Here is an 18,070-nt window from a genome sequence, read left to right as displayed (position 1 = left end):
AATTCTCGATTTGACCAAAGTGAGCGCGCAAATGGTATCGGGATTTGGGAATTTGCCGACAAGGTTGAAAGCCCGCAAGTGGGTATCGGGAGGTGTGATAAAATTGCCTGTACGGTGATTGGTCAATGATGACGCAAGTAAACGATGATTGGGTGATGATCAATCGGTTTTTGATCAATCAGTCAAGTAGTAAGTTCAATACTTGCACCTCGTGCAGTTTTCCTTACATGCACTACAAGATCAGTATTCCGTAGATAGCAGTTTCGTTGTGATTGGTCAATGATGACGCAAGTAAACAATGACTGGGTGATGATGACAACCCAAAGCGTGAGCACGTGCACAGATGACAACAAGATAACAAACGAAGCTTGTAAAGGTTGATTGCAGTTGGGCAGAATTTTGAAAAAGATAATTTGAGGTTTTATTCGAGGCCTATTCATTTCACAATGTCTAAAAGCCGAAAGCAATGCAATTGTTGAAAAGACTTCGCGATAATTAACTAAGTAACTTGCAGAGAAGTAAGAAAATCCACATTTTTACATCTGAGTGGCCGAAGAAGAAATATGTCCAGGAACACGTACGAACATATCAAGCCATATCTTCAAATTTGTCTGCGATTTACGATAAGCAAGCCTTAGGGCCTGTTTACATGGAGGGAGGGTGCCCCGGCTAACCGAGTTACCCGGCTAGAAGGGATAAAACCTAGCCCGCCTTTACATGTAGAATTCACAACCCTTCTACCCGAGATGAGACAGCGTCATTGAAGCGTGACACGGTGTGGGAAAACATTGTAGCTCCAAATGATTGAAGAAAAATATGACTTTTTACTGAATAATCAAGGCTTTTCCTCTTCAAACCTATTTTAATTTGATGTGCAAGTTCTCAGAAATTTACTGCGTTCATTTTTGGCGAAATTCAATCGAAATTCAACAGTATTTGGCTGTCAAATTGAAAATAAATTTGTTGTGTCGTGAATTACGATAATCATTCCAACGAAAATTTCGAATTAATCAGCTGTTGCTCAAAGAAATATTTTCCAGCCGACCGATAAAACTAATTTTGATCAAATAGCACTGTTTGGGTCCAGAATATATACATTTTATGCCATTTACTTCAAATTTAGTTCAAAAACACGCGCGAAAACCTATCCCGGCAAGCCGGGACAGCTCGGTCATAACCGTTTACATGGCAAAAAGCTGTCCCGCCTAGAAGGGTGCCCCGGGCAAGTAGACCGAGTGCCCCGGCAAGGCGTGTTACCCTTCTAGCATGTAAAGGCTTCAGTACGTTTTCTTAAGAAACGTATGAAAAGTTGGCTCGCCCAGGGTAGCTCGGTTAACCGGGTAACTCGGTTAGCCGGGGCACCCTCCCTCCATGTAAACAGGCCCTTAGTCCAAAACCGCGATTTACCAAGCGCAAGCTACTTGAACGGAGAAAAGCCTTGATCAGTCTATCTCCGGACGAGATATACAAGAAATTTTAAAAAAAGATCTCGAGATAATTGTTTAAAACTCGCGACAGGCGAATCCGGAAACCAGAAGCGAGCGACTTTTAGAAAGTCGAGCGTTTTCATTGTCAACGTGATTTACGATAAGAAAGTCTTTGTCCAACTGACCGTGATTTACCAGGCACAAACTATTTGAATGGAGAAAACTTCAAGTCTTGATCGGTCCACTTCCGGACGAAATTTTAATTTTACAAGATGATATGCGGCATCAAAAAAAGAAATTCAAAAGAGATCTCGAGATGCAGTATGATTATTTAAAACTCGCGGCAGGCGTTTGCCTTGACAGAGGTAAGAAATTCTTTCGACATCCTTTTTTTTCTCAAGATTGATCATTCTCATGTCATTCTTGATGCTCGGGCTCTATATTTATTAAACATTTGGGCCGGCTTAAATGGTACTTTTAAAACGTTTTGCTGTTTCTAAAGTTTAACCTCGCTCAGATCAAGACTTAACCACAGTGAAGTGAGTTCGATTCGAGCCCGCAAAGCGGCCCATTCAAAGCGACAAAGTCGCGAAAACGAGCCAACGAGAAAACGAGGTCGACCGTCCCGACGTGTTAAATTAAGAAAGACGACAGACTTTTTCTGAAGTCTAGCTTGTCGAAGCTTGAGTTTAGCTGAGATCCCCCACCACAACAAAACATGACAAAATGATGTCAAGATACTGTTGCGTTCTTGAAATTAAATGATGTACCGTATCAGGCATAATTAATAATCATCCAAAATAGAAAATTAATTTCCAATCAAATGTCTGAATTGTTCGTAGAAAAGGATGAACAGCAAAGAAAAACCGATAAACATCGTCGAAACTTCGGGGGCAACCTAGTGTCAGCTATTTCTAGTTTATTAAACTGGATGCAATGAAAAACTGCGATGAAAAAATATTTAACCATAGTTTTATACTGGCAGCACTGGCATATATTATTAGAAGATTTATAAAGTTTTTTCATAATACATTTAGTACACCAATTTGTTACATATATAGCGAGAATGTTGGGCAATAAACCTTGCAAATAGATTTCTATATTTCCTATATTTCACATGTGAAAGAAGCGATACGTCTAACCAGCTTCGCGTATAGCTTTCTTCACATGTCAAAAATATAACCAATCAGCATCTAGAGTGGTACGACCCAACCAATCATTGCGCGCGAACTCAAATGGTTTCCAACGAGGTTGAGAAAGCGAGCGGCAAGTTTGCTCCCGACGGCAGTTTATGCTTGGAAAACATGGCTACACGATTTGTTCCTTAATAAATTAAACCTTGGTCTTTGGAGAACTTTATGGAAAGGCAAGCAAACAGGAAGTCGCTAAGCAAAACCGAAAGGATACAGTAATGAGATGATAACGATAAAAATCATTCTTCAAAGGCGTAGCGAAGACAAGCGAAGTGTCGATAAATGAAAGCGAAGCCGGCGAACAAGAATTTTTTTTAAACTTGCAACGCATCCGCAGACTTTCTAAGAATATTCAAGCACTCTTGGGAACACCATGGTAAAGTAGACTGTATTTCGGAATGTGGATTTACGTCGCAACTCCTTGTGTTGTCACAATTTTGTTCAAAATTCGCTTACTTGTTTAGGGATTAGTGGAAAACACGGGGCCGGGGTCCCGGGGTCCCGGGGTGTGGAAAACGCGGGGTCCCGGGGTCTGTGGAAAACACGGGGTGTGGAAACACGGGGTGTGGAAAACGCGGGGTGTGGAAAACGCGGGGTGTGGAAAACACGGGTTGTGGAAAACACGGGGTCCCGGGGTCTGTGGAAAACACGGGGTGTGGAAAACGCGGGGTGTGGAAAACACGGGGTCCCGGGGTCTGTAGAAAACGCGGGGTCCCGGGGTCTGAAAATAAAACGAAGGTAAAAAAAAAATTCTGGCTAAAAAGACAAGTTTAATAATTTATCACCACCAAACTTAGGATCTTCGTAAAACGTCTTTCCTTGCGTTGAAAAGCCTATATACATGTCGTAAAAATGCAATTCAAGTTTGTGAATCATATACTTGTCCTTGTGATCTTTTGGGAATATCCGTTTTTTCCATTTTATAAAATTAACAATTTATCAGGTATCCGAAAATAAATATTAAGACAAACTACGCGCCAACTTCGCCCATATCTTCGGGGGTGGAAGAGGAATTATCGGAACTGACTTATTCATTATTCCTTCACATTTTTCACGACTTATTCATTATTCATTTTCAGACTTTTCTTGTTATTCATTATTCCTTATTGCCTAAATTAAGTGACCGCTCATTTTGTATGGGATGGGGGTGGAATTTGATCGACAGTGCCTAAAAAATGCATTTGCCCTACTTCGTCATCAGATATTTTTACCCTGCTTCTTTATTTGCTGCTTTTGTCTAGAACTACCCCCCTTCCCAAAAAAAATTCGAATATCAGACAAAATTGCAGTTTAAAGTGATAACAAAGCTACTGTAGTGTATTGATGGGACGTGATTGTCACTGTGTCGATAACTGTGGGTCAGCTTTGTTTGCAACCAAATAGTTAGTGGGATGGACTGGATGCTGCTTGATACATAACAGAGTAGGGGGTCCGGGGGCATTGTCCCCCGGGAAAACTTTCATTTTTTGAACCCCAGAAACGCTAATTTAGGCATTCTGGTAGAAGTTTTGCACAAATTTCAGATGTCTATCATACAACACTTAAAGGTAATTATTTTGAGTGTCCCACCCTCTCGTTGGCCTGAAGAGACAATGTTTGAGCCCGGTGAATAACCACTATTCATTATTCCTTTACTGGAAATGACTTATTCATTATTCCAAGCATTGCGCCTTAAATATTCCTTATTCATTTTCTGTTTTAGCCCGTTATTCATTATTCATTATTCCTCTTCCACCCCCGAATATCTGACACAGGCGCTGACTTCATTCACCTAGTTTCATTCATGAATCGTCGTGTGGTGCCGTGGTTTCAGCACTAAAAAGAAAGAAAGCTGCCGACCGTGATAACACGGCCAAAAAAAAGTTAAGTGTGGACGGAATTGCGTAGTTTCAGTGGAAAGAAATAAGCGAGAAAGAAGAAATCGGGAGGGACTCATTTGGATCCACCCTTGAAGTTAACTCATCTACCGTACTCTACTGATTATGGTTGTTATATCTAATATCCGTTTTCTGTGCATTGATATATGACCGGTAGCATGTCATAGTTATTCCACGCATATGCCAATGTTTACTTTTAGCTGTAGCTTGGAGCTACATGAATATAGCAAATCAATGTTGAGTCTTAGCTGGAGAGCGACAGACTTTATACACGATCGGGTGGTAGTTAATAAAAGAATTACATTTTGACTTAATTCGGCGGACAATGTTTGCAACCTGTACGCAGACGCCGCCCCTTTCCTGCACGATAAATTACTTATGACTAGACAACTGTCTGCCTGTATTTCCCGTTTCATTATTGGCTTGTACTGTGTTCTTCTTGGAGTAGTTTTATTTTCGGATACCTGATAAATTGTTAATTTTATAAAATGGAAAAAACGGATATTCCCAAAAGATCACAAGGACAAGTATATGATTCACAAACTTGAATTGCATTTTTACGACATGTATATAGGCTTTTCAACGCAAGGAAAGACGTTTTACGAAGATCCTAAGGTGGTGATAAATTATTAAACTTGTCTTTTTAGCCAGATTTTTTTTTTTACCTTCGTTTTATTTTCAGACCCCGGGACCCCGCGTTTTCTACAGACCCCGGGACCCCGTGTTTTCCACACCCCGTGTTTTCCACACCCCGCGTTTTCCACACCCCGCGTTTTCCACACCCCGGGACCCCGGGACCCCGGGACCCCGGGACCCCGGGACCCCGGCCCCGTGTTTTCCACTAATCCCTTGTTTAGTTGATTCGCTTGTAACGACGCTCACTCGATGCGATACCAAAAATTTTGGTTTGAAAAAGTAACGCAATGTGTTTAATTAAATAAAGTTCTTTTTCAGGAGATTTTGTTGGCAGTAATTTTTCGAATTTTGTTAAAAGTGATTTCGCTTGGAAAGCGATGTGCATATTGCTGTTTTTCCTCCCTCTACGGTCAAACTGTAACATGTCAAAGGTTTATGAATTAACTTGCGAGAAAAATCGCGTCAATTTTACAATGGTTGAATTCTCGTTATATATATATGATAAACAAATTACTTCATAGAAAGTGCATTGTACGGATTTTTATTAACGAGTTGCAAAACTTTGGAAAACTCACTCGTTCGCTTCGCTCACTCGTTCGTTTTTCCAAAGTTTTGCAACTCGTGAATAAAAATCCGTACAAAGCACGTTCTATGAAGTAATCTATGTCACCATCAACCGAGAGTACGTATACAATTTGCAAACCATTTTCGCTTTTTAACCATAGAAGCTAACATCTTAAACTTCAGAATAAAAAAGGCTCTATTTTTTTCTGCTACTGATATAGCCACATTATTTACATTTAGTTCACTAAATATAATTTGGAGTAACTTGACCTATAAAAAACCTGAGGGCATGTATGAACAACTTTTACCTACCTTCTAAACATCCAGTTGCGCTTGAGTGTCTTTTCTTCCATCCAGCACAGCAAAATAGGATTTTAACGAATACTGTTCTTGTTCTTCGGACTGACCTTGTGCGGTATACTTGTCTTAAAAACATACACGTACATTAGACGAAGAACATGGATTAGTAACAACCGATGAAAAATCGCTACAAGACCACAAACATTTCTTATTATCTTAATATATGTTATTTGTCATTCCCTGGGTTTTCGAGGATGCATTTTTCACACTGCATGTAGCCAGAACTTTCTCGCGAGGAGAGGAAAACAAAAAAACTGAATTTAACCAAATGAAACTGAAAAAAAAATGAAACAAAAAAATAATAAAAATAATCACTGTTAAAGCTTTATTAGTTTTTAGCTCCCCTCTTTAGTAAAGTTTTCCCTCCTGGAGCTACAATCTTGAATACTTAGCCCCTTACCCCTTTTCTTATGTACATAAGCTGGAAATGCAAAACAAACACCCCACCACCAGAGCATTTTTAGTCTTTTTTAATACAGTTATACCATAGATTGTGTTTAATTCATTTGGCATAATAGTGGAAAACTGCTCCTCCTATTTTGGGGTATAAAAATGACAAATTTCAGCCACGCAGGTTTTTACTGTAGCAGAGCGATATGACCTCCACTAAGATGAATAATATTGTTAAATGTTATTGACCAGTGCATGACTTGACAAAATGATTGTTTTATACATTATGCCCCTTACCTTGATGAAGCGCACTTAAACCAACCAAACAAACCACACTTGGTAGTTGTGTGTGTGTATGAGATCGTTGTTGTAGTTGTGTAATACTGCTGAATCTGTGAAGTTTGTCTGGAACAAACGTTAGCCCTGGAAAATATTTGAGAAGACAAGACCAATATTTAAGGCGACTCTGTCAGATTCAAAACTCTGGTTTTAAAGGTGTGGAGATTGTCCAGAAACACTGATCACCGTAAGTTCAAAAATCCCTTTCACCCGTTATTAAAGGCTCTATATTTTTTCTAGAATGTCAAGAGCCATCCATCTTTACCCAGAACAGCAATGTAGAGTGAAGTTCCAAAAAATAAAGAAATTTTCTTTCTTCTCTCTACAGCTTCCAAACTGCTGGTGGTCAAGGCGGAGGAGAGAGGACTAACCCTCGAAAACAACTACAGGCTATTACTCAAAATTTAGACTTTTTGTTGTCCGACCTCCTTGTGAGCGATCACCTCCCATAAGCGACAAAATATTAGTTTTACTCAGTGATTTCCTTTCAAGCAAGCAAGCTGTCGCAGTCAAAACAGCTCAAGCATTCCTCTCGAGAATGACGATTGAATTATTGTCTGGGTTCACAGGCATGTGGGAATTTGGCCACAATTTGTACAAGTTCGGGTGCGAATTTCACACACGGTGTTTTATCATCAGTTTGTTTGCCACTCGCTTTTTCAACCCTCTCATAATACCAAAAGAATGGCAAAACATTTTGGTGGACTGATGAGACTCAAAATGCTACTGGCAGAAGAGAAACGTGTAAAAAATGCCGTTGACCTAGTTTTCATTTCCATGCAACTCAGTGATATTGAAATGAGAGCGCCAAGGATCGATTGAAGGATCGATTCTCGCTCAAATCTGTTATCCTAGTAAATGCAAGTGTCTTCAAAAGTCATTTCTTTATCAGAAATATCAGGCATTAATCTAACCACAGGTTGGTATCGTTCCCTGTCTTAATAAAAATGTTGTTTTCTTCTGTTTGTGTTCCACAAAGAGAACACGACATCGATATACATGTATCTTTTCCACACCAATGGTTTTATTAGTACTTCGACTAATACAATACTAAATATTTCTTACACAATAGTCTAATAGTCATGAAAATGTTCAGATAGCATTTTAGTTCTCATTGCGGTGCCATGAATCTGAAGGAAGTTTCTTTTAAGGAAGGAATGAGTATAGTAGAGTTGTTCACGACAGTGATTCCTTCCTCCTGTGGACCGTTGGTGTACAGGTTTGAGACATCCATTGAGACAAAAAGAGTTTATTCATAAAGAAAACTGTTTACTCATCTATACATATTGAAACAGTTATAATCGTGTAAGTTTGTTTACATTGTATACACATCAATGTATATGAAAGCTACTTCATATTGCTGACGTTCTGGTAGTTCATTTTAGTCCAATTTTTTTTGTGTGTGATTAGCTAGCGTGAAATTTACCGAATGCGATGTTCGGCCTTATACAAAACGTTTCATCTGCTGTTGAAAACGTTCGAGAAAATAAGTGCTATGGCAGAACTCGGGGGTAAATAATTCAAAATAACTTTAAAGCGAAAGATAATCTAAGATCAGTTTAAAATGGCTTATTCCTTTTCTACTCTAATGTATATTCTGACAAACTAAATTTTAAACACGTTATTCACTGAACCGAAAATTTGCTTGCAAACGTGGGCTTTCTTTCATATCGTTGCCTGTTGTTCTTCAAGTATTTCTCTTTCATTAATTTAAACAATACATACGACAAAAAATATACAATGATCAGAGCGAATCCTTCTCAGGGAATCTATTCACAGTCCTGTATTCGTATTTTTCTTCGATCGTTGAACGGATCGCGAAGGAACTGGGCGCCCACGCGTGTGCTTTGCGCTCGCAGTTTCTTTAGCGTTGAAAAAGTAGAGAGCCTGTGATCCCACTTTATGGTAAACCGGTCTAAGACAAATCATCCTCAAAGCTTTGATAAGACATTGTCTATTAAAATCATAGAAACGTCGGCATGCCACGTCAGTATTGCTTAAAAAATTATTTCCAGGTAGCAAACTCGCCCATTTTCGTCCAGAGTTACAGGGTTCTAGACAATTATACTCTCCGTCGCCTTCTGAAGCGGGAAGTAAAGTAGATAACCAGAAATAACGTCTTAGCAAACATGAAGATAGTCCGCCGGCTTATTACACCGTAAAAGGCACAGTCAATACACCATACTGTCACCGAGGAGATAGAAAACACTGAACAAGCAACAGACCTTGGGCAAATTCCGACAAAAATGCTTCGAGAGTAAAGATTGTATATATGATGAAAAACAATTTCATAATAGGATTACTAACTTTGCAATCGATGAATGCAGAATTTAATTATGTAACTTTTGTATTTTAGCAGCATACAGTAATGTAGTGTACGTGCGGGTAAACAAACCGTGAACGTTGAAATGTGTCGTTGCGGAAGTTGCCGGCTTCAAGAAAGGCAATTTTATAAATTGTGACATCAGTGCTTTAAATATTTACAAGATCACACTGCGCTATCAATTAATCGAAGTATAGAAAATCAAAAGCATTTTCTCATGGGAAAATTTAAAGATACAACCTTTGACACCGTAACAGCGCAAGATTGAAAACAACCTGAAACAATAGAAAAGTCGGTAAATACAAGGATGAGCACGTACTTCTTTACCATGTTTAAACACGTTCAGTAATAATCCTGACAGTTTTAAGGAAACTAACGCTCATGAAATTAACGCAAGCATTCGCGTTAATTTTTGTTAACGTTAATTTTCGCGCCGTTAATTAAGTGGAGCGTTATTTAAGTGGCCCCAATTTTTCGATACAGTACAGACTTTCTAATCTGCTAGGATAAAACATTATTTCATTAGTGTGGAAATCTACTGGTTTCACTGAAACTGTAAAAACAGTCGAAGTATCTTGAACATTTTTCCGTCTCGGATTATACGCCCTGTGTTGAAATAAACTTGTTCCTGTTGTCTCAACAAGTGTTTTTCTTTGTGTACGTCGCGTTAATTTCCTTCATTTTAAAATGTTACCCTCTCTTTCGCGTTAATTTCCTTTATTCAGTGTCAAGTAATTTTTCAATCAATTCGCGTTAATTTAAGTCGTGTTAATTTCAAATACCTTAACACAAGCGGTAATTTCTTTTTACTAGATATATCTGTTTGCAAGCAAGCGGCTGTCCTGGATTGGCACTGTTTGATTTTACTTTTATTGCAAGTTACAGCTTTAGTTTGCAAAAGAACAGACTTTCCTTTCCTAAATAACATTTAAATTATTTTTAAAACGATCAGTCGCCACTGCAATTTAATAAATACAGCGTCACTCAGAGATTTCGTAGAGTCGCACCTTCTGTCTATAATGGTCGTTAATTCGCCTGTTTATAAGCTACGAAATAATGCATTAGATTTTCCATAATATTGGGGACTCCTTTTGTACGAGTACTACCCTTCGGTTAAAATAAGTCGAAGCGGAAGTAGCCTATTTAAACATCGGAGGAGCAGGGATAGCTCAGTGGCGAGAGCGCTCACTTTCCACCAATGTGGCCGGGTTCGACTCCCGGACCAGGCATGATATGTGGGTTAAGTTTGTTGCTGGTTCTCGTCCTTGCTCCGAGGGTTTTTCCAAGATTCTTCGGTTTTCCTCCCTCCACAAACACCATTTCGATCGGAATTCGAGGGCCACAGGTTTGTCAGCTGCAAGACTGTTACGTGCAACCCTCGTTAAACAAAGTCGATTTATTTATTCATTTAATGGTTTTGATGGTTGATGGTTTATTAAAAGCAAGAGACGACAAAAAAGCTGCAAAGTTCAGAGCGACTCATTCCTGCATTGCTCGGAGCTGAAAATACAGCGTTTAACCGGTCTACACAACTCGTTTGTAAGGCTTTATAAAGTTATTTTCTTTCTGGTCTGCGTATATAAAACAGGGAAAGCTGTTCTTACCATGTAAGTATTTCTCGCAAAATATACACGCTGTAGTTTAAAATACTTAACAGCACAAATACGATGAGGCTAGTACAACAAACTTACCCATTTTCGTCAAGATTTGAAGGGTTGTGGAGAATTATGCTGTTCGCTACCTTGAAGTTGGAAATGGAACAGACAACCAAAAATAATGTCCTGGCAAACATGATGAATTTACATCTGGGAAACCTGTTAGAGTGCTTTTCGTAACACGTGTAAATCAGATTCTGGAGTAATACACATTCTACTACTCTCAAAATCTTTTGTTTATTTTTGTTTATTAATAGCAACCAGCTATGTTTGACGGGTTGAATGAAATTAATCCGAAAGGGGGGATTTTTAGGTGCTTGATTGGGGGGGGGAGGGGAGGGGGGGGGAGAAGCTATTAATTTTTTGGTTGCAAAATTTTTATTACATCTCGCATAAGGAAATTAATTACCAACCTTGTTTTCTATGTGTACGATCCCTACCAATAAAGTAGGGTTTTTAAAATATTTTTTCAGCTGTACTGAAGGTGGTAATCTATGTCTTTTACTTTGTCCAAGAGGGTAAATTGGGCTTCTTGCCCACCCCCCTCCCGCGCCTCATGTGTTAATAATACGCCAAGTAGGCACTAATTACAGCGTCAAAGCTAGACACCACACAAACAAGAGAAGAAAATATACAACAAAAACCCTGACTGGTTTGATCCATTCAAATAAATATCGGTTCACCAGCAAGCAATTGTCATGGATTGGCACTGCTGGATTTTACTATTGCAAGTTTCAGCTCTAGTTTCAGTGTTAAAGCTAGACACCACACAAACAAGAGAGAAACAGAAAATATACAACAAAAAGTCGCGAAAGTAAAGAATAACAACAGTTTTATTATAGGATTGCTAACTTTGCAACTGGCAAGCCTTACCAAAGTAAACGTTCAGAAAGTCAGTAGAAGAACAACATTACACTGCACGTGCGGTTCAACTAACACATGAACCGCGAAAATACCTCTGGAATACTGATTAGGTTCCAAGCAATTCAATGTTGACACAAAGATATCAGCAGTCACTAACAACTTCCGCAAAGTCAAGAGAGAGTTTTCTTTTAAAGGAAGACATCGTTGTTTTTTTCACCGTGGTTTCTTGAAATTTTAAACACTCCCCTGATTTTTAGTTTTTAAACTAATTCATTCATTCGTCTGTTCGTTTTACGGTCATAACATTTTTTTTTTATTATTTCTTGTAAAGACACATTTCACAGAACAGTGTCAACAGTCCACTGCGCCATTAATTAATCGTAGCATGGAAAACAAAAAGCACTTTCTTTTGAAAAAACTTTAAGATACAACCTTTGACACCGTACCAGTGCAAGATTGAAAACAACCTGAAACAATAGAAAAGTCGGTTAAGTGAAATACAGAGATGAACACGTACGGCATCGAGACATATTAACCCTGACTGGTTTGATCCATTCAAATAAATATCGGTTCACCAGCAAGCAATTGTCATGGATTGGCACTGCTGGATTTTACTATTGCAAGTTTCAGCTCTAGTTTCAGTGTTAAAGCTAGACACCACACAAACAAGAGAGAAACAGAAAATATACAACAAAAAGTCGCGAAAGTAAAGAATAACAACAGTTTTATTATAGGATTGCTAACTTTGCAACTGGCAAGCCTTACCCAAGTAAACGTTTAGAATGCCAGTAGAAGAACAACATTACACTGCACGTGCGGTTTAACCAACACGTGAACCGCGAAAATACCTCTGGAATACTGATTAGGTTCCGAGCAATTCAATGTTGACACAAAGATATCAGCAGTCACTAACAACTTCCGCAAAGTCAAGAGAGAGTTTTCGTTTAAAGGAAGACATCGCTGTTTTTTTTGTTTGTTTTTTTTACCGTGGTTTCTTGAAATTCCAATCACTCCCCCGATTTTTTAGTCTTTAAACTAATTCATTCATTCGTCTGTTCGTTCTACGGTCATAATAATTTTTTTTGTTATTTCTTGTAAAGACACATTTCACAGAACAGTGTCAACAGTGCAATGCACTATTAATTAATCGTAGCATGGAAAACAAAAAGCACTTTCTTTTGAGAAAACTTTAAGATACAACCTTTGACACCGTACCAGCGCAAGATTGAAAACAACCTGAATCAATAGAAAAGTCGGTGAAGTGAAATACAGAGAAGAACACGTACGACATCGTATACATAATAACCCTGACTGGTTGGATTCATTCAGCTAAATATCGGTTCACAAGAAAGCAGTTGTCATGGATTGGCACTGCTGGATTTTACTATTGCAAGTTTCAGCTCTAGTTTTTGGTGAAAATGCAGCAGCATTTAAAGAGCTAAAGGAGAAGCGACTCTCATTTGTCCAACTCTCCAAATGTACTTATTCTTACGAGGTGGCAGTTCACACTGCACGAGGTTCCAAATCTACGGAGGTTGACGGCTTTCAAGTTCATGCACTGGTAAGCACTGTCCACACTATAAATACCTGCTAACGTAACACAATGCATCGTACATAGGCAACGAACAACTTGCTTTAGTTTTCTGTTACGCTTACCTAGTTGATTTGATCATAATTAATTCTCAAACCACCAAAAAGATCACATTTATTGGAGCGTTGGACTTTTGGGGTGTGGGTCTCACAACATGTATCTGTAGGTGTGGCGAATAGCATCTGGAAAATGGTGGGTCTCCGAAACTTTTATCTGAACTCGATATCCCAAAAAAACCTCATGCAGTTTGCGATAAGTTACCAAGTCTCGGGATTTAGTTTCGAAAATTGTTCTATATATTTTAAAGACATTTGGTCTGTCATCTTGGCCTTTGAGTAATCTACACTCAAAGGCGACGCCACATCTCATCAAAGGCGCAGCAAACTAACTTTTTATTAATTAGTTTAAGACATCAAACTGTCTTTGTTCTATTAAACATGTTCAGTTGGGCTTCAACGTTCCCTATGTAAAGTGTATATGGCAGATAGTTTCTTTTATTTGCTTGATCGAATCTGCATGGGATCTTGATGCGAACTTCGAGGAAATATTCCAAATGTTATTTTCGTCTTCACGTTTTAGCCGTCTAAAAACGTTGAATTTCACTTCCAGATCGATCAAAGACAGCACAAAGTGAAGACCTGGAGGTCAAAATAGAAAAACTTTTCGGGGGCTTTCCTGTCTTTCCCTGTTGTTTTGTTGTTCAGTTCTAGACAAAATTGGAACGAATACGATGTATATGTGAAATGACAAATTGTCAGTTAGAACAAATCCCGTTCTGTTTGTTTGGTTCTCGAGGTTTTTGTTTTTACGTCACGCTTCGACTAGCCCCAGTTCTTCACTTGAAGGTAAAACATAGCGACATCTTGACTTTTCTTTCTTTTGCATGTCTGCATAAGATGCGTCTCTAATTCGAATTATTTAACATATCAAATAACAATAACAATAACATGTTTATTAATACATGTAGGTTGACATAACGTCAGTATCACGCGAATACGACAGCGGGACGCCTTCCCATCTTTACAAGTTAGATGTCCGGGAGCCCAGATTGAGGCGTGCCCCCTATGGCCGCGTTCTAACTAACTACCCTATCAACGAAGAGTTTGAAGAGCAGCTTTCTAAGCCATTCTACTTCCGTCAGCAGGAACACGGCACTGTAGTAGAAGTTCTGTTTCTAAAGGCCACCGAAGCTCCAGAAGCAGCTGCGTTTAAGAAAGGTATGTGGAATCACGCAACTAATAAGAATATTACAAGATACGTTTAAGAACAGATGACATCATAAAAAAAAATGTGAACATTATACACCAACAACCGTAAATAAAAAAGAAATCTCATGTTTCCAGCTTCGAAAATTTTAATCAGGACCCAAATTAATGTCTTAGGAGCATATGGGGAACATGTAGTTGAAAAACCCATGACCTCACCATCATCTTCTATTATAATAAATGTTAAGCATCCAAATCACATGAATTTTTTTTTAATGTTTATACATTAGTAAAGTAATTGGTGGTCCAAACGTGTGCCAAGAAGGCAACTGTTCTTGATTACAGGTACTACAGTAAGCATTATAGATTACTTTACATACTGAAATTTCAGAGTTAATAGGAGGAAATGTTTTCTTGGGACTAAATTATTAGCAAACGTAAACGATTATTGATTTTATAAGTGGAAATGAGATGCCCCTTTGTAGGCTTGAACTGTTTAATTTTGGTATTGTAAGAACAACATTTTTTGCGTTTTAACATCTTTATTTACAGAAGGTGCCAATTAAAGTCAAATAGAAGAAACAAAAAAAAAATTAAATACATACCATCCCGATTTTGAACAGATGATATTTCATTGCATAAGCAGTCAAGAAAGCTGCTTCACATCTTTACTGAAGAACTTTTCAAGAAACTAATTTTGATTAACATTAGTACCAAATACCAATTTTGGTACCATGGTACCAAAATTGCCATGGGTTTTGCATATCAGTAACGCTCTCAGCATATAGACCTTTACTTTTAAAATGACCTAATGCTTCTTATAGTCCAGATTAAAATTTTGAAAAAGTAACTGAAGCATTTTCAAAAAAGAACTGGGTTGAAAATCCAGGGGAAGACAAGAAGAGAGACCCTGCAAATAAAATGAGGTTGACGAATATTTTCAGCCATTAAAAATGTAAAGATGTGCCTAGCCCAGTGTGTTTCTGACAAAAGGAAACAATGTTTTTTTATCACATGTGATACCTACAGTACAGTAAAACCCACATATAAGATCCTACAATTAAAGCGGAAAATATAGACGGCAAACTGATCCTGCCGGCTTAGTGGTCAAAAATATACAAAATGGATAAAACAACTAAAATGTATTGAAATAACTTTGCCCTATATTTCGGTTTGCAGTACAACCCTTCCTCAGGGGCTGGGCGAAAAAAAAAATTGAGAAAAGTTAAAGGATCGTTACAAATAATTTTTTTTCAATAAAATGCCAAAATTTTCATTTTAAACCCCCTTTTCACAAGAACCCATTTAGCCTAAAAATTTCAATAGGTTCTTTTTTTACAAAAATGAAGGCACAGACGAAAAATACAGAACGCAAATTTTAGTCTAGACATGTATGTTAGTACTTTGGAAAGATAAATTTATTGTATGGTTATCACTGTATTCCAATATATTTCATATTAAATATGCCCTGTAGTAGTTATCTGTGCTGATCGCTAGTGCACACCCTAGCAAATTAAAAACCTATTTTTAAATAGAACCTAAGTAGCCTAAAATTCCACTATATACCATTTCTATAAGAACCTATTTAGGCTTAGTTGGAAAAATCTAGGTTCTTATACGTGCATTTTTACTGTATGGCATAAAACATCTTTCCTTGAAGGTTTTCTCTGTTTTCCTAGATTTAATTTGATGTAACCCACCAAGCTCAGACAGCTTGAACATCAGTACCGGCCATTCAAAGTTGGGATTGTGAACCTCTTCAAAAAATCATGGGCACCCACCTTCAGGCAATAAAAAAAATGAAGCTTAACATGAACAATAAGTTTCTTGTTTAGTTATTTTTTATTTATTCTTTTATCATCATCATCATCATCATCATCATTGTTTCAAAGTTGCTTCTCAAAAACAATGTAAGAAATCCATTTCAATTTGGCATTGGTCTAATTGATAGCTTGTAATATCAGTTTCCACATCCATCATCTTTTTGCAGCCTGTTTATTGGAGACATCGTGTGTGTTTTAAAACCCAGTTATTACTGGGATGCTTGAAATTAAAATAAACATGCATAAAGCCACTTGAGGTAAAAATAAATATTTAACAAGGCAACTAGTACCTAAAGGGAAATTACATAAAGACTCTGTACATAAATTAGATTTAAATATTTAATTTAAACATATTATGTTAATTCTCCCATGTTGAAAAAAGTAATGATAAAGTTACTTGAATAGAGTGTTGTAAGAGGTATTTCATTGTTAGCCTACGAGCAGTCCCAATTTTTTTGCAAAGTCTGTCAAGCGTGAAGCGCCGCCTTGCCCCGCCTCATTTAATTTTTCACTTCAACATCGATGGACTTTGCGAAAAAATAGGGACTGCATGTAGTCTATTTCATTGTATGTACATGTAAATTGTAGTTTAGCATAAAATAATTGTTTAGACTAAATAGTAAAACAGTTTATTATAAGCAAATGTTGTAATGTAAATGTAATGCATTTTTAGATCATTCACAAGAATGAGATATTAGAGTGAAGCACGTGTGGACGGAAGTTGTAGAACACTGCGTGGACAAAAATTGTGCGCACGATAGTTGTAGAACGGAAGTAATTTTACATGCTACCACTCCCCCTAAGTAATTTCAAAAATAACATCCCATGAAGCTCAGGTACACATGTGAAGAGAATTGAAATCTTTGTATTAATACATCAAATCACAATCTCGGAACTTCTAAAAAGTGCAATGCGGATCAAGAAGCTTTGCATGCATGCAATTTCATTTGCCCTTGAGCGGCAATTCTTCTTCCGTACGAGCAAATCTGCACAAAAAGCTCCTGTCTTTGTTCGCTCTTCTGAAGGCTTTTTTTCAGTGAAAAATTTACAAAGTCAACAATAAGGTACAAAATACAGCTAGAATGTTTACAAAACAATTAAACACGAAAAGGGCTCCCCTTGTTATCTTTTAAGGCAAACTGAGGCCCCAAGGGCCGCACAAAAATTTTTGAGAGCAGGCCTCTCCCTTATTCCAGGGTCTGGATGATCGGTCGGGTCCCCCACTTCAGTACCTGAAGGTCTGGATCCACCACTGCTGACTACTTAATTAGCCGTAAGCTAAAAGTGGCTTTTGGTCGCGATCATCAAACTTCTGTCATTGTTCAAGGAAAATAAACCAATATTACCGTATAAGAATCAAAACTCATGTTAGTGTCCTATATTTTTTTTTAAAAAAAGCCAATGTCCTGTCAGAAATTTAAAAAGGACTCAATTGCCATACAAAATAATGTAAATCCTGAAGGAAATAATTGTCAAATATCTGAGGAAAATTATTAAATATATACAGTAAATTGAATAACTACAAGAAATACCGGTAATTGAATATAATGATATGTCAAGTGGGTTTAACAGTCTCGAATGAACAAAAGCATGTCAGCTGAGTAGAGGCAGAGGAGGCGTCACCAATAAAAGAAAGAAAAAGAAAAATACCACCCCCCCCCCCCCCCCATTTTACTTTCTTATATATAGCGTAACCTGTTTTTGGATCCTTTTTGCCTTTTCAATGTAGTTTTTTAAAAATATGTTTAGGATGCACAATGCAATTCAGTGGAATCACCTTAAAAAATCATGTGGAATACTGCCCTCTTATAAACTGATTTGTT

General features: G+C 37.8%; 2 protein-coding genes across 2 annotated transcripts in view; one reads left to right on the top strand and one right to left on the bottom strand.

Moving 5' to 3' along the window:
* The window catches only part of LOC144661454 (uncharacterized), a 32,554-nt gene extending 21,595 nt beyond the window's left edge, over positions 1–10,959 (bottom strand). Inside the window, exons 1-3 of the mRNA XM_078522231.1 lie at positions 10,801–10,959; positions 6,745–6,870; positions 6,010–6,122 (exon numbers count right to left, since the gene is read on the bottom strand). Coding sequence (XP_078378357.1) covers positions 6,010–6,122; positions 6,745–6,870; positions 10,801–10,901 — 340 coding nt within the window. The 5' untranslated portion in view covers positions 10,902–10,959. The remainder of the gene's footprint in view (positions 1–6,009; positions 6,123–6,744; positions 6,871–10,800) is intronic.
* A 1,782-nt stretch (positions 10,960–12,741) lies between these two features.
* The window catches only part of LOC144661584 (uncharacterized), a 42,833-nt gene continuing 37,504 nt past the window's right edge, over positions 12,742–18,070 (top strand). The window contains exons 1-2 of the mRNA XM_078522389.1: positions 12,742–13,189; positions 14,187–14,436. Coding sequence (XP_078378515.1) covers positions 12,989–13,189; positions 14,187–14,436 — 451 coding nt within the window. The 5' untranslated portion in view covers positions 12,742–12,988. The remainder of the gene's footprint in view (positions 13,190–14,186; positions 14,437–18,070) is intronic.

Source organism: Oculina patagonica, chromosome 1 (genome assembly GCF_052425735.1).
Source record: "Oculina patagonica isolate OP01 chromosome 1, crgOcupat, whole genome shotgun sequence".
Lineage (NCBI taxonomy): Eukaryota > Metazoa > Cnidaria > Anthozoa > Scleractinia > Oculinidae > Oculina > Oculina patagonica.
Note: the sequence above shows the minus strand (reverse complement) of the source record. Positions and strands in the feature narration are given on the sequence as shown.